The 23,082-nt window shown below is 37.5% G+C and overlaps 1 protein-coding gene across 6 annotated transcripts in view; it reads right to left on the bottom strand.

Annotated features, from left to right (window-relative positions):
• Positions 1-8: 8 nt before the first annotated feature.
• Positions 9-23,082, bottom strand: part of EXPH5 (exophilin 5) — a 95,419-nt gene continuing 72,345 nt past the window's right edge. For all 6 annotated transcript variants that reach the window (XM_077113041.1, XM_077113039.1, XM_077113038.1 and 3 more), the window contains 3 exons: positions 19,131-19,179; positions 11,601-11,727; positions 9-8,512 (listed from right to left, as the gene is read on the bottom strand). In XM_077113041.1, the coding sequence (XP_076969156.1) occupies positions 3,123-8,512; positions 11,601-11,727; positions 19,131-19,179 (5,566 nt within the window). In that variant the 3' untranslated portion in view covers positions 9-3,122. The remainder of the gene's footprint in view (positions 8,513-11,600; positions 11,728-19,130; positions 19,180-23,082) is intronic.

Raw genomic sequence — 23,082 nt, 5'->3', positions numbered from 1 at the left:
ACAGTGCATCAGTTTAAATCATTTATTTCCACACAGGCATTGTTTTAAATTGCACCTTGTTTTGTAACACATCCCATACCTAGAGAACAGGTTTGAGAACAATTACATAAAAGGACTATTTGACTAAGTTTTAATGAAAGTGCTCAAGGCTTACTTGTGTCAGAAATACAGAATTGCCAGTCACAAAGTGCAATACATTCATAAAGTTGCTTGGAAAGTAAAATCTTTCTGTATTTACACTAAATTTAAATGAGATAGTCTCAAGCATTAATAATTATTAACACTATATATTAGCAATAAGACCTCTTTACCCCTCTTGCATTCAACAGAGGAATATCACTTCCATAGAGATATGAATTTCCCAATTTGATTTCATCTTCACTGTAACCTAAGCAGTGTTTCTTCCACTAACTCCTGTATGGACAGACATTTACCTCTTCCATAAAGTCATTTTTATTAGGTTATCATGACCAAAAGCTTATTAGTAGCAGTTGGAGTTTTAGTAACACCGGTGTATTTACAATGTAAGGATAAATTATTTAGCGGGAAGTCTCTAAAATGGAAAATAAATCTCATTAAATACTAAGTGGAATTTTCAGTATAAATTTTATGTTTATAGAAGTCCATCATCTAAACAAGTTAGTAATTTTATAAGCTATTTATTATTATTGATTCCCTTATGATTTTCTCCATTTATGTATTTATTTTAATGATTATATCTTTCAGCAACAATTTATGAATATAAAAATGGCTATTATAAATTACCATTACTATACCAAAAATGTACATTAAAAAGTAGCAGTCTGTATGTTAAAATACATAGAAATTTGCTATACTTCTTTAACGAAGTGCTTTATAAAAATATAAAACTAGAGAAGGTGCTATTTTCTTGACTCTCCTGTTTTCCTGGTTCTTGAGCCAGAAGCAAATATCACACACAGAGCATTTCAGTGGTGGCTGTCAATTACCTCTGAATTCAGACAGTGGATTGCAGTACAGAGAATCCATGCCCCAAAGCAGTTGTTGAACTTCACCTTGACTTATCTACCTGTAGATAAAGCCTGAACTCACTGAAAAATAAACAAAATTCATCTCTATTTTTGTAGAGTATGTGTAGACCCAGAATATTTACCTCAATAGAACTTGCAAGCTGATCACTAAGAAAACCAGGCAACTTAATATCAAAATATTAACTCCAAAAAATCTTAAAAATTACATAGTGAATAGAAGTAATCTTTACTTTAAAATGTACTTAAATAATCAGATAAATAAAAAAAGAGGAAAGGGTGGAATTCAGAAACATATGACAAAGAAAAATGTTATTCTTTACCATAAAATTTGAATTGAAAAATTTAGAACAGTTGATTTAAAATTATAGGTCTCGGACAGGCCACAGTGGCTCAGCAGGCAGAGTTCTCACCTGCTGTGCCGGAGACCCGGGCTCAATTCTCGATGCCTGCCCATGCAAAAAATAAAAAATAAAAAAATAAAATAAAATTATAAGTCTCTTTGAGCTCAAGATTGGTCAATGCCTGAACTTTAAAATAGCTTACAAATTTAAAGAACTTTCATGTTAATTACTATGTTTTAATTAATTTTGTGTTTCATGGTAATGATGTAAACTAGCCCTGCATTTTGCTTCCAAGCAAGGCAATGATTGGGAGGATAATAATAATATAGCGCTTTCTCCATTCCTAATAGATCTGGATCTCTACATACTTCACCAACACCTATCATTATTTTAATTTATATGGATGAAACAGCTAGGTGAGAGAAATGGAAAATAGAATTAGGTCAGAAAGTAGATATAAACTGAACAAAATGAAATTCACTCATTTGGTCTCTCACAGTTTTGAGATTGAGATGAGATGCTTTATATAATTCTAGAAATTATCTTCACCACCATCTATTCATCTCTTCACCCTGAAGTAGGAGGAGAGAAATTCCCAAAAGTTCTGAGTGGCAACTAAAGAGTTAGAAAGGCCAAATTATCAACAGTATCAGAAGTGATTTAGTCTAGATAAATTATTGAAAAAAATCAAGTAACAGGCTCTGAGGAGCTTGGAATTTCTCAAGGGTTTGGTAACTGAGAGTGTTAGGTGTAACTTGACAGCATTTTGGGGAATTGGCCAAGGTTTCCTTCCACTTGATTGCTGTAATTGAAATGCCCCATCTGGAAAGAAGTATCCTACCCTGAAAATGGGAAAATGGATAGTTCTGGGATAATGGTAAAAACCAGTTGCTGAGAGAACTGTAGTGAAGCTACATCACTTTTATGTGACTCATCTTTATTTCTGTTGCTCAGTTGTTTCCTTTGTAAGCAAGAATTCTGTGGCTAAGCTACCATCTGCACAGTCACCGCTGCCTGGCCGAAATCCTTAGCTTGATTCAAAGTCAGCCCTTAACAATTCACCATCCCATAAGCTATTTCAGAGAAATTCTTAGGAGCAGTAATGTTCTTTTGGCTAACAGGGGATTCAGCATCTCAGCTATAACCTCTACATTCACTTCAAACATATGCCTCCCCAGCTCTACTATAGATAAAATAGGATGTCCTTAATGAAAATTCCCTCATTTTTGTTTGAAAGGGGAAAAAAATCCCTAAGATTCCTAAATGTTGACAAGTCAAAGAGGATGATGATACTTGCTCCATTATCATCATCCCTACCATTTTACTTAATGCCACAAGTATAGGGTTTTGCCAGAAAAAGGCAATACAGAGTTTTGGAGTAGTGCTAGATAATTAATGTTTTGTATGTGCCAGGATATTAGTGTTGCAAATCATAATGAAAGGTGTCAAAAAGTAAGGGGTAAAATAAAGCAGAAAGCCAAACCTGGACAATGCAATAGACATTAATCTGGGGAAAGTAAAGGAAGATCAGGGAGCATATACAGGGGAGAAAATAACAGAGAATACCTCAAAACGAGCATTCATTGTGCTAGAACTCAGTAAATGTATATACAGGATTTGGAGGGGGATAAAAAGGAATTTGAGTTGTTTCAGAGCAGGCACTGCCTGTCCTAGATCTTTTATATCTGTCCTTCCCATGGACACACACATTTATACTTCAGCTCTATTACAAACTTTTGGTGAGAAGGTCATGTATTTTATTGAAAAAGCTTCACAGTTCTGATTCCTTATCATTTTCATCCAGGTAGTATTCATCATCTGTAGTTGTGTCTGTGTCACAATCTGACTCCACTGGGTCCTCCTCAGATATCTTAAGTGTTTCACTTGGAGATAAGTCATCTTGTGGCATTCTACTGCCAGGAAGATCTGAGCTTAAGGATTCTGATGTGTTGGGAGGGTTAATTATAGCATCTTTCAAGAAGCCAGGGTTTTTGAGAAAAGTTGGTTTCCATAGTCTTCCTTGTGTGAGCGAACGCTTTACATTCTCCAAGAAAGCCAACTGTTGTTCTTTCCCAAAAATCCCATAGTCAATAGGTCTAGATATAGATGTGGCAGACTTGGGGCCTGTTTTTGTCCTGTCGCTATACAAAGCCCAATTTTCCTTTTCATCATAGGAGGGAAGTTCAGAAAATGATTTGAATCTTTGGCCGTATCCATTATTAACAGTAAATTCACTCCCAAGGGTTAGTCGACTCAGGGCCTCATCAATAGAAGTGCTTTCAGAAAAATGGCGCTCCCTGACTTTCGGAGGCTGACTTTTGCGTAATGGGTCACCATGAACACTGATGCTTTTCAAGCTCTTTGAACGATAGAGGTGTGGTTCAGGTTCCTGCTCTGGAGATGAAGCACTCTTTTGTTGCTGCTGACAACCAGCCAGTGGGATGCTTACTGTGGGGGACTTCCGTCCAGGCTCTGAGAGAAAAGGAGGGCTTAGCCTCCTCTGGTGGTCAGAGAACTTGGCTTCCCTGAGGCTGGTGAATGTGGGCTGAGCCAGGGTTCCTGAATTTCCTTCCAAAGTATGAGCAACTGTTACAGCTTTATAGTTCTCATTCTTTGGTGGTGACTCTGAAGTGTTTTTAAACTCATCCCAATGTGGCTGTGAAATGCTCATGTTAGAATTATGATCACACTGTGCAGAAGATTCTCTGTTGGATATTACGGCAGGCTGGAGAGCAGTCTCAGATTTCACATTATCTACTTCATCATTACTCAAACTTCTGCTTCCATCCGTGGACTCCGCAGACATTGGTGTAGGCCTAGGGTATGGTGGGTTGCTCTCTTGTGTGCCAAGAGATAAACTGTCCATGCCAGATCTGCTCTCAGCTTTTTGGAAAATAGTAGCTACATGTCTTCTGGGGCTTAAATCTTTAGCTGGGAATTTTCTGCTTGGTTTGGACATGGCTGCCAATTTGTGTTTAACTGAAGATCCTTTTTTTCCTTTCTGTAGGTCACCTAAGCTGGTTTTATTTTCATTAACTCCTTTAGGAAGTAGAGCTTGATCCCTCGCCAATCTATGCATTTCATCTTTGGCCTTCCTGTTCTCTGTCATATGTGCCTCCTGACCTCTTTGAGATATTTCTTTGGGTTCAGACTGCAAACTCTCTAAATCTGGTTTACCTAGACAAAATTCCTCAACAAGCTGTAGTTTATGCAAAGTAGAAACCAGAGCAGAGACTTGGCTTTCTGAGTCAGAAAGTGCTTTCCTAGTTATTTTTTGGCAATCTGTTCCAATACTCCCTCTGACTTCCCTATACTGTGACCCATTGGAGTTATCATCTGCAGCAATGGCTTCAAGTGTTGAGCTTGTTTTTGTGGTAACCTCTTTCTGAGAACAATTTTCACTCTCAGTAGAGCATCTTACTGTTTGAGAATTTTCAGCATTATTTTCTGAATGGTTTGGGAAACTAGAGGAAACATTACCAGATGTAAGGGATAGTTGACAATTTTCAGATTTTCCCACTGTAAACTTTTTTTCCTGAAGCATTGATAAAGTATGCAGGGTTTCACACTGCATTTTTTTCCTTCTCTCTTTCCTGCTTAATGAGTCACCTTGAGTTGTTTTAGCAAAGTTATCTGAAAAAATCTCTCTAGGTTTGGATTCTTCTTTATAAAGAGAAATATTTGCCTCAACAGGAGCCATTTCCTGTAATGTATGCTCTGATGGCCCACTGTTTGATAACTGTAAATCAGTGTTGTTTTCAATGGAGTGAGAAAGACAAGGGTTGTTCTCCAGAACAGACTGAGCCAGTAGGTTTAGCTCTTCAGGTGAAGATGTTTCTGAAAGTCCGCATGTAGAACAATTTAATTTGTCTTTTTCTAAAGCATTAGGAAATATTTCAGTCTCAACTTTAGGTGATTCTGCAAATGAATCAGTATTTTGTGTATACCTTTGAAGGATATCACAGACTTTTTTGCTGTGCTTCCTTGGTAGAGTGTAATATATTGAAACCACCTCAAGACATTTTACATTATCTTCATCACCAGAAACAGAAAACATGCTCGTAGTCTTATATTTATGTAATGTTTTTCCACTCTCCTTTCCTGACATGTCTGAAGAAAAAAGATCACTTGAAAGGGGAAATGCAGCTGTCCCAAACGCAGCAATTTTACTATCATTTTCAGTGCAGCATTCAGAGTATTCCTTTTGTTGGTAGCTTTGGGTAAAAGAACAATCCCTAACAGATGAGTCTCTTTCTGTGGGGTTATTAATTCTTTCCCAAAGCCTTGGTGTCATAGTGGAAGCATCCATGTCTGAACCCGAGAATTTTTTCTTTTCATTTCTTCCAGCTGAGGAATATGTTTCCCCTGAAGGACATGACACAGCCCTCTTCATAAGGAAAGGGAGTGCTCCTTCCCTAACAGAAGCAGACCCAATGCTTTTCATATTTGGCATCTTCTCTGCCACTGCAGATGCTGTTGGGACTGAGTCTGAAACTACTTTGGAGTATTCAGGAAAAATAGAATCGAATTTGTCTGATGATTCCTTCTCTGTTGGATTTTCCACAATATCTTTTATTTGGAATGGACATGGCCCATTCCTAAATGAAGTGGCTCTTATTTTACTTTCTGATTTCCTGCTATTGATAAGAAAACTGGGTGATTTTCTTGGTAAGGTACAATAAATAATGTGAGGCTCAGGGACCTTGGAATCACCTTGATTTACCTCAACAAGGGCGCTGTTATCATTTATGGATGTTGATCTACTTTCTATTTTGCTTAACTTTTCAATACAGGATATGTGACGTCTTATTTTTCCTTTTCCCTTTCTGTTCCTGAAAGGATGGTTTGAATGGCATGTGGAAATATCAACCACTTCATTACATATAGGCACATCACTATCATTATTCTTTTGGTTTTCTGAGGGACTTATGACAAACTGATTATTTTGGTTCTTGCTAGCATTGCCTTTTTCTTTTCTTTCTCCCAAAGATGGATCTTCTTCTGAAGGATCTCTGGAGGACACTGTACTAGAAGGAATCACCAGAGCATCAAGGGAAGAATTATTTGATGGTGAGGATTCTTGTAGTGCATCTGATGACCCACCTAGAGTATTAAATGATACATTGCAGTTCTCTGCAGACTTTCTGCAGGTGGTAGAATGAGTTATGGTGTATTGTTCTCCCTCAGCATCTAAAATGATGGGCTTTTCTGGAGACTGGGGATTTTGATTATTAGGAGGTTCAGTGCTCCAGTGATTATTTTTAATAACGCTTGAAATATCTTCATTATTTACTATTGATTCCTGGTGATGACCTTGAATTGGGCTTGGAAGAGATGGTGATGTTCTGCCTTCCTGAATGAGAGGAAGGGAATTGGCTAAGCCAAATTCTCTGTTCTCAGTAGCACTGTTTTGTTTTTTAAGTTCATTGGCTTTATCTCTGTGTGATACAGAAATTTTGGAGGTGTCTTTCCCGGAAAAGACTCTGGGTGACCTCTTTGAACTTACTGTGGTAGACACATTAAAAACAAGCCTGTTGTTCTTGGCTGGGTTCTGGGAGTGGGGACTTTGAAGATCAGATAAGGGGTTAGAGATGACTACCTGTGAAACAGGTTGTGGTGCTTCACCTGTCATGTTTGTCTGGTCCACCTTGTTCAGTTGTTTGCCTTTTTCTGAAGTAGATTTATTCAAGTCTTTCTCATTATTCACTTCCATGACCAAGATATTGGGCTGGCTTTCGGTAAGAGGTGGAGAATCAATTGAATCACTGTTGGCCGCAAAAGCTTCTGTATGGCTTTTTATTGTAACACAGCCAGGCTTAGTGGGAATAATTTTCTGCAAAGTGACTGTGGGATTCTGAATGTTGGAACTTTGGGGATTCTCTTTCTTATCAGGAATCTGGGGGAAGGAAGTTTTGAATGAGGATGCTTGGGCCTGAGTAATTCCAAATGGGTGAGCTTCTTCATTTAAATGTACTTCTATAGGAGAATTATCCTGTCGACTTTCTAACCCATCAGGTTTGATGTGATAACTTGAACCAGTCATGGGGCAAACGCCTGATGTGCTGAAATGGGGACCTGACCGGCTCCCATTGCCTTGAGACATCTCCATGCTCTCCTGTGTGTTTGTCTGAAAATTAAACTGCCAGGGACATGGCTCATCTTGGCCTCTGGAAACATTTGGTCCATAACAAGGAGAAAATGATTTCCAGTATTGAGAAGGGGCACAATGGCCATGAACAGCTGATGCACTATTTGCTTCCATGGAAATCATTTCAAAGTCTCTGCTAGAAGAAGCAAATGGTTTATTGTTTTGATGAAAGTCAGACCAGGAAGAATGTTCTTCCTGTTGACCCCAAGAAGGACTTTGCCCAAATCTCCATTCTCTGCTTTGTCCAAAGGTATTGCTAAAGAAAGACCTAGCAAATGGGTTATCTTGATGGTGGAATGGCATATTCTCTGAGTTCTCAAATGAGTCTGGACTCATTGCATTGTCCATGGGAGAATTTAAATTAACACTTTGGTAAACACTCTGTGAACGGTAAAATTCATATCTTCTATTCTCCTGAAAACATCTAGGATACATATACTGATCAGCAGGGTCAATTTCCATTGGTGATGGTGCCCTCAGGAACTCTTCCTGGTTCTGCTCATCTCTAAAAGAATCTGATCTATTCCATATGATGGATGATAAAGGAGTTCTCTTTGGGCTCTTCCGGTAGCTCTGTGGTATAAATCCACTCCTGTTCTGAGTTGTGATTGGGATATATAAGCTTCTTGCCGTGAAATGCCCTGTGGCTGGTAAAGCTGATCGTTGCCTGCTATCAAAACACAGAGAAGTACTACCAAAAGTATTGTTTTGTAAATAATCTTCTTTTAAGACTCTGGGCTCCCTTGTCCTGTACATATCATAAATTGTCCTTGTTCTAGAAGAAAAGGTTTTAAAACCTTCTCTAGGGGTTCCTGGTCTTAGGATGTCATAGATAGACATATTAGAAGTTTCATTGTAGTGATTTTTTTGCCTTCCTGAGATATTATTGTGCCTGTTTCCAATGGAATAAAAATGACTGAACTGTGTTCTTGGTCCATGGTTGAGGGGAGTGTTGGTATTCACTGAACCTGGAGATTGTTCCTGAGCCAATTTGCTATCCAAATCATCTAAAACTGAAAGAAGAATATAGGTTAATTTTTTTTTGTATGAGATTACACAGTCTAATAATAATTTGAATAGTTGAAGTCCCCTATTTGGGAAACATAATCATTTATAATTTTATGTATATTGTCATGAAGGTGATGACATTAATTTTCATGTTTTTAAGATAGTCTTGTAAAGCCGAAACGGAAGTTTCTAAAGCACACATTTTCAAACAAGGTAAACCTTTCATAAATGACTTCAAGGTAAAGCTACATTAAAATTGCAGTGAAATTTAATCATGGTTTCTTTTAGTGCATCTAAAGCATACTGAATTTTTGTAAGACATGGGTCTACTAATAAAAGGCAATTAAAAATGTAGACCTCAGTACTGCTTCTACCAGTGAATAGGTTAGCCATGGGTATTATTAAGCCAAGTCTTTCAGGTCACTAGGTTGCTTTAATATTTTCACATGTGCTGACCTCATGGGATTGTAATGAGAATGAGAGTCCGTAAATAGCATGTGATTTCTCAGTTTTACTGGTAACAGTTTATAATTCCAGCATCAGCACCGTAAGTTCAGTATCTAATTTATAAACGTGTATTTTGATGAATTTGAGCAATATATAAAATTAAAATTCTATAAGTATTGTTACATGGGAGACAAATGGTGGATTGTTATCCCTAGAAAAATTAAGAAACATTAGCACCCCTGTAGTACAGAACTTTCTAAGTGTGAGACACACTACTAAGCATTAAGTTCTCACATAACCCTACAAAGTTGGTACTACAACTATTCTCAGTTTATAAATGGAGAAACTTAGGCACGGAGAGATTAAAGTAAGTTGCCAAGGTCTAAGTGCAGAGCTGGGATCTGACAGTCCTGAGTCCAACATTCAATCACTGTACAATGCAACCTCTGGGCCATAAAAGCTGGCTTTTCATTTTCTGCTTTTTGTGACTCTAGAGATGATTTCACTGTGAGATCATGTTCATAAGGATGTGAAGAAATGTTTATGTTTCTGAGTAGCAAGGTCACAGGGTAGTGACCTCCTTATAATACTGAGGCCTAGGCCAAGCCAAGACCAGTCTCTGTGCTCTCAGAGAAGTCATAACACACTTACAGTGATGGGGTTGGTATTTGTTTCACTTGTTTTTATTTAATCATATTTGACATCTTTTCCGAAACAAAAATGCTAGAATTTAAAGTGAAGGATAATCTTTTAAGGTTGTAGATTCCCTAAAACCCAACTTGTAATTTTATGATATTCATGCTATAATGAATACAATTAAATTATTTCTTTATTGAAGAAATATTCATGAATAAAAATCAAATTAAAAGAAAGACATAAAAACAAAAAATCAAATCCGACACAAGAAATAAGTTTGGTGTAAGATATTTAAAATTCTGAAGAAGTTTTTGGTTTACAAATGTATTTCTTTCAGAGTTACATGAAATAGTTATTCTCCTCATTTATTTTAAATTATTTGCCACAGAAAGTGATTTTAATTCTTCAACGGCAAGGAAAATCAGGGATATCAATATCTGAGTATATGTAAAATGGGTTTAAAGATTCTTCTTCACTTTAAATTCTAACAGGTTTTAACTTAAGAAAAGATGTCACATATGATTAAATCAAATCACAAGTAAATGGGATTTACATGTGACTTGCCAACACTATTACTAGCGTAGGCACTAAATGTATTTTTGCGATCTGTTCTGGAATTTCCCAAGTGTATTACACTTGTAAGTTGGTGCTGCTAGGTTTGCACAACCATCAGAACTCAGTTTGAACCCTGAGGATTCTAACTAAGGAATCCTCTAAGGAATCATCCTGTCAATGTTTTAATGAAAAATATTTATCCCCCGCTCTTGAAATAATTTATTCCCCATCTTCCCAAATAAAATTATGAGACAATGCCAAAATATTAGCCAGGGCAAAAACAAAACAATACGACGAGTAAAATATATCTTTTAAACAAATTAATAAAATCTCTGTTCTCTCTTTAAAGCTGTCCATGGCAATTTTCCCTCTTAAGTAAAAGTCTTTTTTTCTTGTTATAAAGGCAGTACATGCTTATAATAGAAACATATACTCCATAAATCTACAGAGTTATATAGGAAACTAGAATAAAATAGGTATAGTCACCTGGAATCCCACTTGGAGGTAACTATTCTTAGTATTCCCACAGCTGGATTTTAAGTTCAGGTCACTTAAAATCCCAAAATAACAGTATTATTTTACTCGCTATGCTGAGGTCAGAAAAATTCTTGTTCTCCTTCATGTATTTTCAGAGCCCAAGTCTCTTTTTTTTTTAATCTTTTTTTCCCTTTTCATTTCATAAACAGTAGCCCTTCTCTTCAAACAAACCCTTTATTTTGATTTCCCTCTGAAGCAAGCTCTTTTCTCTGAATCAGGTTCTCTGCCAGAAACCACCTTACTGAAATGAGGGCCCGACTGACTGTTCTGCTGAATGTCTCTCACTCACCAGCCCACTTGTCCCTCACTTTCAAGCTGAGCTGATGCCCGGGCCTTTGCCAGCTGAATTTAGTTCCTCAACGTGAAGCTGGTGGATGACTTTCGTGTTAATTTTTCAAAGGGTCAGGCTTATTTTCATACAGAACAACCTGTATAAAGGTGAACTATGCTTATATAATAATAAGATATATGTATATGGGATACTTTTGGAATCTGGTTCAGTCTCTATCGCTGTGTGTTGTCCAAGGTTATCTGTGTAACGACAATTAAATTTCATCACAAGTGCTTTTAGGTCCTAATCTGGAACAATAAAAGTCTATCAAGAATAGTGCAATTTTATGGATATAGTTCCTAAAGATGTATTTCCTTTTTAACTGGGGTTAAATATTAAACATGGCTCTTCCATGCATTTACCAAGCCTTGATCTGAGAATATTTGTTTAGGTTATATATAATCATAAGGTGTTTTAATAGTGTTAAAATTATATAACAGCATCCTCTTCAGATAAGGTAAACAAGAGGACTTGGAAAATGAATTACAGGGTCGGGTATGTTTTGAGCATATTAATACAAATGCTAATTATTATTTGCTTCCCTTTAGAACTGGGGATCCCAAAGGCAATTTAATGCACAGACTTACCACTGAAAAACTCATTCTCCAGCAGTGAAGCATCCCACGGAGGCATGCAGCTTCCCTCCCTCATTCTTGCTGGTTCAGGGACAAAGGCTGGTTGAGTTTCCAGGGCTGAACAGTATATTTTTGCCTGCTAATTTGAAAGCAGAAAACATAATATTATTCTTAGACCTTCTCCATCTAGAGTACTCACATGTTCCTACAAAAATGTCCTAAGCTTAAAAGTTCTAGTCTTAAAGCCTGCAAACATTTGTTTCTCAACTAAGGATATTTAATTATTTTTGGCATTTGCCAAAGTGTCATGACTGTCACCACATTGATATTAATTCTTTGTATTATGAGTCTTCGGGTGAGACTCAGCCTTTCTCTGCCAAAGTTTCCTATAAACTTACACAATATGATCCACATTTGGGGGGGTTCCTGGAAAACAGGAAAGAAATCGACCTCTCGTGAATTGGGAGCATTATCTCCGTGGTCCCAAAGGCTGGGACTTTAGATTTCCTAATACTGTAACTATTCTATCAGAAGCCTGTTAGCTGGAGCTTGTGGTGGACTTTGAAGATTTGCGAACTTGATGGGTTTAGAAAAAAGAAAAGTGTTTCTATCTATAGAGCTCATTTTAAATGGTAGAAACCTTCCAGACAGCCATAAGGAGCTGATTAATTCTGTTCTGAAACAAAGGCACTGAAAAGAATGACCTTATATACTTAAAAAACAAAACAACAAAAATCCCATTGCTAGATTTAGGGGAGAATGGAGACTGATACAGAGCTAAATTTGTTTTCCTTTCTTAAAAAATGTTTACCTTGATTTTATCAAATCCAATCTCGGTGCTACTTTCAGACTTTGTCTTCATATCCTAGGGGGGAATTATCTACTCCCACACCTTCACTTCTTTTTGCCAAAACTCCATTTGTATTTCCTCTGTCAAACTAACTCCTTGATCTCATGATCCACTTTAGCTCATTCCCCACTGGTCCCCTGACTAAGACTAACAGTCACTTGCCATTCCTGTCTCTATTTCAGCTCACTCTGCTACCTAGTCCTTGCCTCCTGAATTCTTCTCTTCCCCAAGCTTTTCCTTCCCATTTGATGCTCCTCACTACATTTCATCTTACCTATAATGTTCAAGATCAAATGCCTGATCTTTCCAAAATTCCCAACTTTATTATTACTATTTTTTGTATGCTTTATGGTGGGGGTGACATTTCATTTTTTTTTTTTTTCCATGTGAGTATCCTGTTATTGCAGCGCCATTTGTTGAATTTTTGTTGGTTTGTTTTGGGGGACGTGCATGGACCAGGATTCAAACCTCCTCCATTGCAGGTCTGTCTGATTCTAAAGCCCACGTTCTCTTAATTACTGTATTCCTTACAATCTAGTATTTCGCATGGTCTGTTTTCTTTCTCAAGGTCTAGGTCAGTTATTTTCTGTAGAAGTCCTGCCCAAATTACAATGATTTGCGGTTTTCAGCTCTGTGACAAGCCATAAGTGAATGCCTGCAAAGGAGATTTTTTATTAATAAGAAAGAAATACTCTAATGGTAATTTATTGGTCATTGGATATATTTAATATACTTACTCAGAAGTAAACAAATCTTGAAGGGAAAATAAAACCACAGTGAAATACCAATTGGAAGTAATAAAACCATGAGCTAATTATTTTAAAAACCAAATGATTTACAGCTAAATTATTTTTCATTTTAAAATGTATCTTTTGTGTCCTGCCTATTGACTCTCTCTAGGTTTTTATTTGTGCTAATAATAATTAGTCATAGATCTTATAAATCCAAATTTTGGTACTTGATGCAGAGTAAATATATCCAATTTTAAAAATGCCAAATGCTGTTGTTTCTCAACCATTTTAACATCCATAGAAACCTCAGATTTCCTCTATAAAGACCAAAGGACAATTCCTTGTGGCCCCCTGGATCATATTCCTCTAAAATGAAAATTTATACTGAAATGAAAAGATGATTACTGTGAAAAGTACATGAACTCAGGGCTCAGATAAAGAGATGAACCTCTCTAGGCTGGGAAAGATTACTACCATTTAGAGACCCGAAATATAATTTCCTTTGGTTTTATTCCTGCCCAGATCCTCTGCTTCAGGATAAACCCTACTCATCTAACATGTTAAGGATATTTCCAACCCATAGATATGTAAATTTTATGGATAATTAAGAGAAAATATAAAACTTTTTTTTTACACTCAAACTGCAAGGATTTTTCCCCCCCGGTAATAAAACTGTTCAAAAAGTAACTGCTAGTCTGGGGTGCAAGGGTAATTCAGTGGTAGAATTCTCATCTGCCATGCTGGAGGCCTGGGTTCAATTCCCAGCCCATGCACCTCCTCCACAAAAAAAATCAACAAATGGTGCTACAATAATGTAGCATTCAACAAATGGTGCTATACGGAAAAAGAATGAAACGTGACTCCCACCATACAGCATACACACACAAAAAAAGTAACTGCTAGTCAGTGGTAGGTATCAGATATAAAGCAGATTGAATACTACCACTGCTCTGTAGTCCTCTTAACTTTTATTTAAACTATATGAGATATTATTATTAATATTATCATTAGCAGCAAGTCAACACTAATTGTTCTGGGCAATGTGCTAAGGGCTTTATATAGGTTGTTTAATTTCATTATTTTAACAACCCTATGAGGTTGGCACTATTATTATCCCCATTTTACATTTGAGAAAACTGAGGTTTCAAGAGGTCAGATCATTTGTTTCACATCACACTGGTGGAGGGAGACAATTCAACCCCAGTCTGTCAGATTCCAGAGCCCATGCTAAATCATCTTACACTATCCCTGATAGAGTTTCATAGCTCCGGGCTTATTAACACACTGTATTTTAGCAGTAGGCATTCTTTGAGGCCAAATGCAAGTTCTAGGGCTGCTGGCCCAGAGCAGACACTGATCGTCAGTCAAGGCTCATCTTGGGCTCAAGATTCTCCTCAAAGCAATGTTTCATGCCATGGAGTTGCCCTGAAAGCTGAAGGCTCCATCCACTTCTGGCCTAGAAGATGAGGTGTAAATACATCTGTGCAGCAAGACCCTGTCAAAATCCTTTTCCAGCTTTCAAATTAAGTTTTTCCTCTCTGACTCTCTCTAGGTGCCCTGTACCCCAGGCTCTCTGCATATAGTTCCACTACATCTCTGCTCTAGATTTTGCTCGCTTTCCTTTCTTTTCCTGAAAAATACTGTTTCATCCTTCAGAGTCTTATTCCTATATCATCATCCAACTCTCCTTGGCAGATTTAATTCTCACAGTATTTTTTGTATACCTCTTGTATTATTTCTATTATGTCATGTTGAAAGTTATTTACATTCTTTCCACTTATATTTTACCATTAAACATTCCCTCTTCTGTAAATTTCAGTTCCTACTGAATTAGGATCCTGGAAATGACTAGATCTAAACCTCTAAAATGATTAGGAGAGTATAGTATTCTCCTTTGACTTTTAAGCACCTAGCCTGACATCTACCATATACGAGACTGACTCATATTTACTGAATTGAATTCCAAGGCTACTCTTCCCATAATATTTCCCTCTTCTGAACTTCTCTAACTCATTTTTCTATACTCAGTTTGTTTCTGGATTCTAACATTTGAACAAAATTACTCATTTATTCAGTTTTCAATATACTTTTTAAAAAAATATGCCCTCTCTTTTGATCCATACAACACATTTGTGAATTAGGTAGAATTATCATTCCTATTTTGTAGATGAGAAAACTGAGTTTCAGCTAAGTGCTTTGCTCAAGTCACATGAATAATAAATGGTAGAACTGGGAACTTATACTCATATCATTTGATTCCTACCCCTATCTTTCCACTCTATTACAGTGTTTTTTGTTTGTTTTTGTTTTACTAATGTGCAGATTTTAGAGAATAAATTCTCTGAAGAGAGACCCTTACTTTAAACATTTTGTGTCCTTCATTACATATGGCTAGATACTTCGCATTTATCTACAGATTGATTTCTAATAAACCAAGGTAGAAAACTACATATAGAAGATTTCTAGTAAAAATTATTACAGGAAGTGAGACTCACAGGAAATTACAATATTAGGACTCAGACATGCATGTCTGTGGCAGAACAGTTCCATGGTTAAGCAAATGAGCTCTACACAGATTCAAATTCTGGCTCTGCTCCTAAATGGCTGTATGACTTTGGGAAAGTTACTTGACCTCTCTGTGCCTTAGCTTCTTTCTCTGTAAAAAGAAAATAATAATACCCACTTCATAGGGTTACCTGAGGACTAAATGAATTAATAGTTGTAAAGCATCTTAAAATGGTGTATAGCCCTTGGTTGGCAGCTGGCAGGAATGCTGCAAAGGGGATTCTAGCACCTATGGGAGCCTTACCACATTAACAAATGACTTTCTACTCAGGAAAGAAGGAAGCTGCTATTTAAGCATTGCATAAACTTAAAAGAAGCAAAAGATTTCATAAGACATAGAATTTTTAGAGTTAAGAAAATATCTTAGAGATCATCTAACCCAAAGTTTGTGGGCTTGGTACTGACATTTTGGGTCAGATCATTCTGTAGCTGTTAATAATCTGTTAGCTACTAATATTCTGTTGTGGTTATGGAGAATTTCCTGCTTATGATTGCAGCCTAATGAGTTGGAAAGATGGCCCACCAGATTAGAGGCCAGAGGCCAGTCTCCAAATGCCGGCTTTTGGGAGCTTAGTTACTTTCTCAAACATGACTCATAAAAGAGCTGAGCAAAGTGTGGCTTTTTACATAGCCCCAATTCACTCTACTGATATTGTCTGCAAATTTGACATGACTTGACAAACAAACCTTCTGCTGTCGAGTAACCTTAGAAGATGTGAGAACTTCCCAGGGTAACCAGACCTGCAGGACAGTTGTCAGAGTTCAAGCCTAAACTCATTGATGTTATCACATGCCTTGGTAAAGAGAAGAAATTACTTTTTAAAGGTGTTCCTATATTTGCTATGTGTCTACTTTCCTGTAAAGGGCACATCCACCAACCCACTTACTGGTTTAAAACCACTCCTTTGCTTTTTCTTTCAATTATTGGATGTTTAGTTGATGCCAGGCAGGGAAGATACAAAGGCCTGTGCAACACAGTCCCTGCTTCAGGGATTTTACATCAACCCACATGAATAGTCTAGTGGGATGAGTGCCACATTGGAGATGAGTTTTGAGGGGTACAGGCCTGGCAGTATTGCCTAACAGCAAGCTCAACCAGAATTTATTCAGTGATAAGGAACAGTAAGTGGTCAAAGCTATATGTTTTGTCTCTAATCTCAAAGATGGTGACTATCTTGACTTTGGATTCCTCACCAGGAAGGAGGTGGTTTTCAACTGGGGGTTTTCAACTTCAAAAGTGTCTGAAGATATTTTTGCTGTCACAACTAGTTTGGGGAGCACAAATGGCATCTAGTGGGTAGAGGCTAGGGATGCTACTAAATATCTTACATATACAAGCTGGACCACACAACAAAGAATTATGTGGCCCAAAATGTCAGGAGTGCCCAGGTTGAGAAACATTGGGCTAGATGATCTCTAAGTTTCTTTTTAACTCTAAAAATTATGTTTTATGAAATCATTTACTTCTTTTAAGTTTATGCAACTGTTTAAATAGCAGCTTCCATCTTTCTGAGTGGAAGGTTATCAAACAATGTGGTACAACCTCCCAGAAGACGGCTGAATTCTCTTCATACCATTCCTGCCAAGCTGCCAAGTGGTGGGAAGTTTGTGACCTCAAAACCTGGCAAGAATCTCTGTGGCATTGCTGGCTAACTTCCAGCTTTCTGTGGGCCAACAGGATGACACTCCTGTGAATAATGGAAATTTATATGTCTTGCAGAACCTTTGTTTTAGAAGTAGTTTTCATTATTTTTTCTCTCCTACTTTTATAATAGTTATTAACTGGGAACAAAAATTACTGCCTTGAGTTTCAGTTTCAGTTTCCAAGCCATTTGGATAGACATGCTCTGAGCAATGAAATGTTTAAAAGCAAACAGCAATCAGGAGTGTCAAAGAAAGATATCTATGAAATCTCAGATGGGATTTTTCCAATCTCCGAAACTCCAGATTAGCACTATAATTTTATAACTTCTAGGCATTTACATTTCTCCTTATATTCTCCATCTGTTTCTGGTTCCCAGGCTTTTAAATGGCTTGGATGGTTAGCGATGAGCAGTTTTCTAAGAAAAAGCATACGGAAGCATCCTGTACAGAGGTCTGTCCTGCTTAAAAAGCAAATGCTATATACAGAGGATGTGCCATGTCAGTCCCCCTCTCAGTTAAAGGGGAGGATCTCTGCAGGTAAGGGCAACTCTGGCCAATATGCAAACATGTCTTTGATGATGGATGGAGCTGTAGGCATTATTGCCTTCTGGCTGTGGAGTATGATGCTGGAATTCTGATGCTGACTCTACCATTTCCCAGTGTGACCTTAAGCACAATTTTTAAGTTCTCCAAACCTCAGTTTCTTTGTCTTTAAAACGGGTATAACTACAATACCTATTTCATGGATTTCCTGTGAGGATTAAGTGAAATGATACATGTCAAGTGCCTGGTCTGTAGAAAATTCTCAATTGGAGAGTAGCAGTTTTTGCTGCCAGTGTTATGGTTGGCCCTTAAGCACGGAAAGGGGAAAGAAAAAGGTTAAGTGTTATTTTGCAGAAAGAAGTGGCATTACCTGAAGAAGTAAAGAGGCTCACTTTTGTTTTTGAAGTAAAGAACCTCTGTTCATATGCACTCCTCACCAGAATTATACCCCATGCTTTTTGTAAAAAAGAGATAGAGAAAAGTTGGTAGAGTACTAATCCATGATCAGTTGGAAAATTTCCCTGTCTTCCTCCTGCACTCTTAGGTCCCTTCCAAAAACTCTCTAAACCTTTATACCTTTATATTATCTCCAAACCGCATGAGCTACACAGAAAGACAGAGGCGTATGTAGATCAAAAGCTATGACCACGAAAAAGCAAGAAACAGAAAATTTAACAGCTTGTCAATCTTGTTAACATTGAACACTGTAATAAATTTAAATTTAAACTTTGAAGGAGGGTCATGTTGGGTCAATCCCTTCATGAGAACTTTCTCCAGCCAAATGCACATCACCTATCAGTGACTTCCTCTTTGAATGCAAATGATGATAATCTGTAGAAAAGGTCCAGTCCAAACCCACGCAGGCCTACTTGCAAAAATGGTAGTGGCCGCCTCTCTCCTCTTCCTTTGCCCAACCCTTTAAGGTTGTATAAGAGCGACACATGGTAAAACATCAGAGATGCCACTGATGGCATGAGTGGAAGCATGATGGCCTAATGCCTTTCATAAAGAGCCTACTGTTTGAACATTTCAATACCAGAGCCAACTGGAAACTAACCATGACTGGGATTTAGATTCCCTAGGAGAAATCTAAGCTTGTAAAGTAAATTTAAAACTAAACCAAGGGAATTCTATTTAAATAGGCAGCCAACTCAGGATCATATAAGTTCTGAATTCCTTAGAGTAACCTTTGTTTCTCTAGTTACTTACTGTGGCAGATCCCTTCACAGGCACAGGAGGTCTTGCAAGGACATCACATCTGTGGAAAGAATTTGAAATAATTTATTTCAAGCAGGGCCTAACTCTTACCAAGAAGAAAAATCAATAGCATATTCGCTGTTAAATCTTGAGACCTCAAAAAGATATATTTTGAATGCTCTATGGGAAGGCCTTTCTTGGTTAGTGCATCGTTAAAAAAAATTTTTGGAAAACCTTCCCTGGGAAGATAGTGTTTTCTATCTTTGTCACTCAAGTAGCCAAGAAAAAAATTATAGTAGATTTGTTTTTGAGCACAGCATAAAAACATAAAAGCAAAAATAGTGACATTTGTTGAGTGTTGACTATGGGTCAGGTACTGTTGTCATGTTCTACCTGAATTTTAACTCATTTAAATATGCCATCCCTGTAAGGTGGGTACTAGTACAATTCCCTTTTTATAGAAGAGGAGCTAGAAGTGCAGGGAAGTTAGAAAATGCTACCTAACAGACACAGTTAGTGACTGAGTCAAGATTCAGCCACAGGCTGTCTGAATCCAGAGCCCTCCTTCTTAACCACCATGGCATACTGAGTCTTCTTGCAATTGTGAAACAGATTTTGTTTCCATACATTTTTATGTTAAAGATAGATTAACTCAGGAACAGACTCCACGATTCACAAGGAAACAATTTAAAAAGCAAATCCCTTTAAAATGGCTTCAAGATATTTATTTTTATAAAGATTCCTTACTTATTATGAAACCATCTTGGAGGAGAACAATTATGTTATTGCTATTCATGTTGCCTCTCTTAGATCAGGGAGAGGGAAAAAAAAAATTAATTAGGCCCAATACTGGGATACAGATTATTATCTTTTAAATCTATAACCATATTCCAAGGAGTGCTCTGCTTGAATTACAGCACGAGTGTTAACAGGCTGTAATAACTCAGAGCTCAGTAGGAAATTCGGTCCTCTTCTGTACTATGAGGACAGCAAAGGGGATCAAGCCTTAAACCAACTGGGACTTCAGGTCAGATCTTCAAAAGTGACAAGGCACAGTTTTCCTTCATTCAAACTCCTAACTTTTTCATGGTTCATGAAAATTGAGCAGAAAGCCAAGCAATTCATATGTTTAAAATATCCCTATGTATTTTATAGTTTAGCTCAGTTTAATAGAAATTAAAATTAATTTAGATTTTTCCTGATTATCCTGAAATATCAGCTCTGCTAATATCTGGAAGTTAGATACTGTTTTTATTCCTTTTATTCTGAGTGCTTGGGGAAACAAATATGATTGAGACAGGGGCACTGTTCTCTGAAAGCCTTGAAGAGGAAAGATTAGGTACATAAAGAACCAAAATCCAAGCCAACTATGATAAAGACTATAAAGAGAGATAAGTAAAATGCACTGAAAATGCAGAGGGTCCAGTGAGCATTTCCTGAAGAAGAACAGAGAAGGCAATAGGGGGGAGGCTGGCAACTGAACTGGTAAAAGAAGATCAAGAACAGCATGAGAAAAATCTTAGAGATGGGAGAGAGCAAGGGAAATTGGAAACTGGCAAGGGAGCTTGGGAACTGCTTAGAACTAATAAAAGACAGACTGTGAAGATTCTTTCTGGAACCCTATTGGGCTGTTGCATCTCAGCAGTTTACCAGGCCCCATCAGCTCCAGCATGAGGGCAGCAGGGGTAGGAATCAGCTTCCAAGAGTGTCAGGGAAGTGGAAGATGTGGCTTTAGAGGATACATGGAGCACAGCTGGGACACAATGCCACTGAGTGTGAGTGCAGCTAGTGGGAGGTCGTATAGTCACCCGAGGGTGTGAATGGCCACATGTGCCAGCGTGCACTTAGGTAGGGGGATACAGGACTTAATCTCTGTGCCTACTCCAGACCCTCCTAAAAGTTAGTTTTTTTCTGATCTGAATGTAGAATGAATAAAAACAACAGTGGTACTCTGAAAATTATGTTGGTAAAAGTTCTCAGGTCTTTCAAGGAAGGCAAATATACCTCATTTTCTGCATTTACTCAATCATATATCCTACTGATGCCATCTTTTAAAGATCTCTCACATACATTTATCCCTGCTTCTCCACCTCTACTCTTTCTGCCTTAGACTAAACTTTTGCAATATCTCTTCTATACTCCTCTCCATTCTTTATACAACCAATAGAGAGATCCAAAATGCAAATTTGATTTATCAACCCCCCATTTAAATTTTACAAGGTATAAACCTTAATATGATACAAGGATTTTATCTGATGAGACCTCCATCCAAACCCCCTCTCCCTTCAAGCCTTATCTCCCCACACTCCACTTCTCCAGAGGTATCTGTACTCTAGACTTACCAAATTAATTCTTCCTCCATAAAATGTTCTTTTATCTTTATACCTTTGCAGATATAATTCAGAAATTCTCATTCAATACAGTAGGGTGGAATTCAAGAATATTCTTTTCTAACCAAAACCCTGGGTAACTTTCCACAAGTGTTGGTGGACCACGCTTTAATCAATGGCCACTGAAGAGCTCCGTCTGCTGATTCACAGGCAATTCAGACAGATCCCAACTTCTCCTTCCATCCCTAGTTTTCCCTTCCAATTTATCAACATATTCTGTTGATTCAAAAACAGAAATCACACTCAAATTCATCCACATCTCTACATCATGCTCCCGCCATTATGTTTGTTAAGACTTTATTATCTCTTGCCCTCATTATTGCAAATGCTCCATAACTGTCCCTCTGTCTCCAGATTTTGCTTCAATACAATCCATTCTCTACAATCAGCCAGAGTGATCACTACAAACTGAACCATGCCACTTCCCTGCTTAACACTTTTTTTTATTAGAGAAGTTGTGGGTTTACAAAATAATCAGGCATAAAATACAGGACTTGCATACAGTACTCCACCACCAATACCCTGTGAGTGGAGTAGAACATTTGTTACAATTGATGATAGAACATTTCTACAATTGTACCACCAACTAAAGTCTATGGTTTAATGTAGGACTCAATGTTTGTGCAGTGTAGTTCCATGGATTTAAAAAATTTTGATTCTCTTACCATATATACAATCAAACATTTCTCCTTTAATCACATTGTGGTATATATTTCAGTGCTGTTAATTACATTCACAGTGTTGTGCTACCATCACTACCATTCACTACCAAAACATTTCCATCATTCCAAACAGGAACCCTGTACATTTTTTAAAAAACTTTTTTATTGTAAAATAATATATATACAAAGTGAAGAAAAAAAAACAATAATTTTCAAAGCACACGTCAATAAATAGTTACAGAACAGTCCCAGAGTTTGTCATGTGCTACCATTCCACCATCTCAGAGTTTTCCTTCTAGCTGCTCCAAAACACTGGAGGCCAGAACGAATATTAATATAGTGATTCAGCAGTCATCCTCACTTGTTAAATCCCATTTTCTCTGTTATACCTCTTTCTTCTCCTTTAATCCCTCTCCCAATCTGTAGAGATCTTTGGGCAATGTCACTTCTGACTTTTTCATGTTGAGAAGGGATGTCATCACTAAAGGATAGGGGGGATGTGATTAATTGATAATCCTGGAAAGGCTCGTCCCTTTCAGGATTTATCTAACCTAGGAACCCTCTGGGAATTATATGTTCCAGGAAAGCAAACCTAATGCATAAAACTTTTTTTAGAGTCTCAGTTTGAGGTGTTCTTAAGAGTCAACAGGAGTGATGCTGATTGGGGTTTGGCATCCCATGGCAATTAGCACTAGAAGCTTGCATAAGAGTAGCCTCCAGAATAGCCTCTTTACTCCATTTGATCATTCTTGGCCACTATGAAGCCTTATTTTATTATACTTCTTTTCTCACTTTTGGTCTGGAAGGTGTTATGATTCCAGGGTGCCCCAGGGCTAGGCTTATCCCCAGGAGTCACGCCCCATGTTTTTAGGCAGATTTTCACCTCTGTATGGCTTGGCCCATGTAATGGGG

This window comes from Tamandua tetradactyla, chromosome 8, assembly GCF_023851605.1.
Source record: "Tamandua tetradactyla isolate mTamTet1 chromosome 8, mTamTet1.pri, whole genome shotgun sequence".
NCBI classification, from domain to species: Eukaryota; Metazoa; Chordata; class Mammalia; order Pilosa; family Myrmecophagidae; genus Tamandua; species Tamandua tetradactyla.
This window is presented reverse-complemented; position numbering and strand designations above follow the sequence as displayed.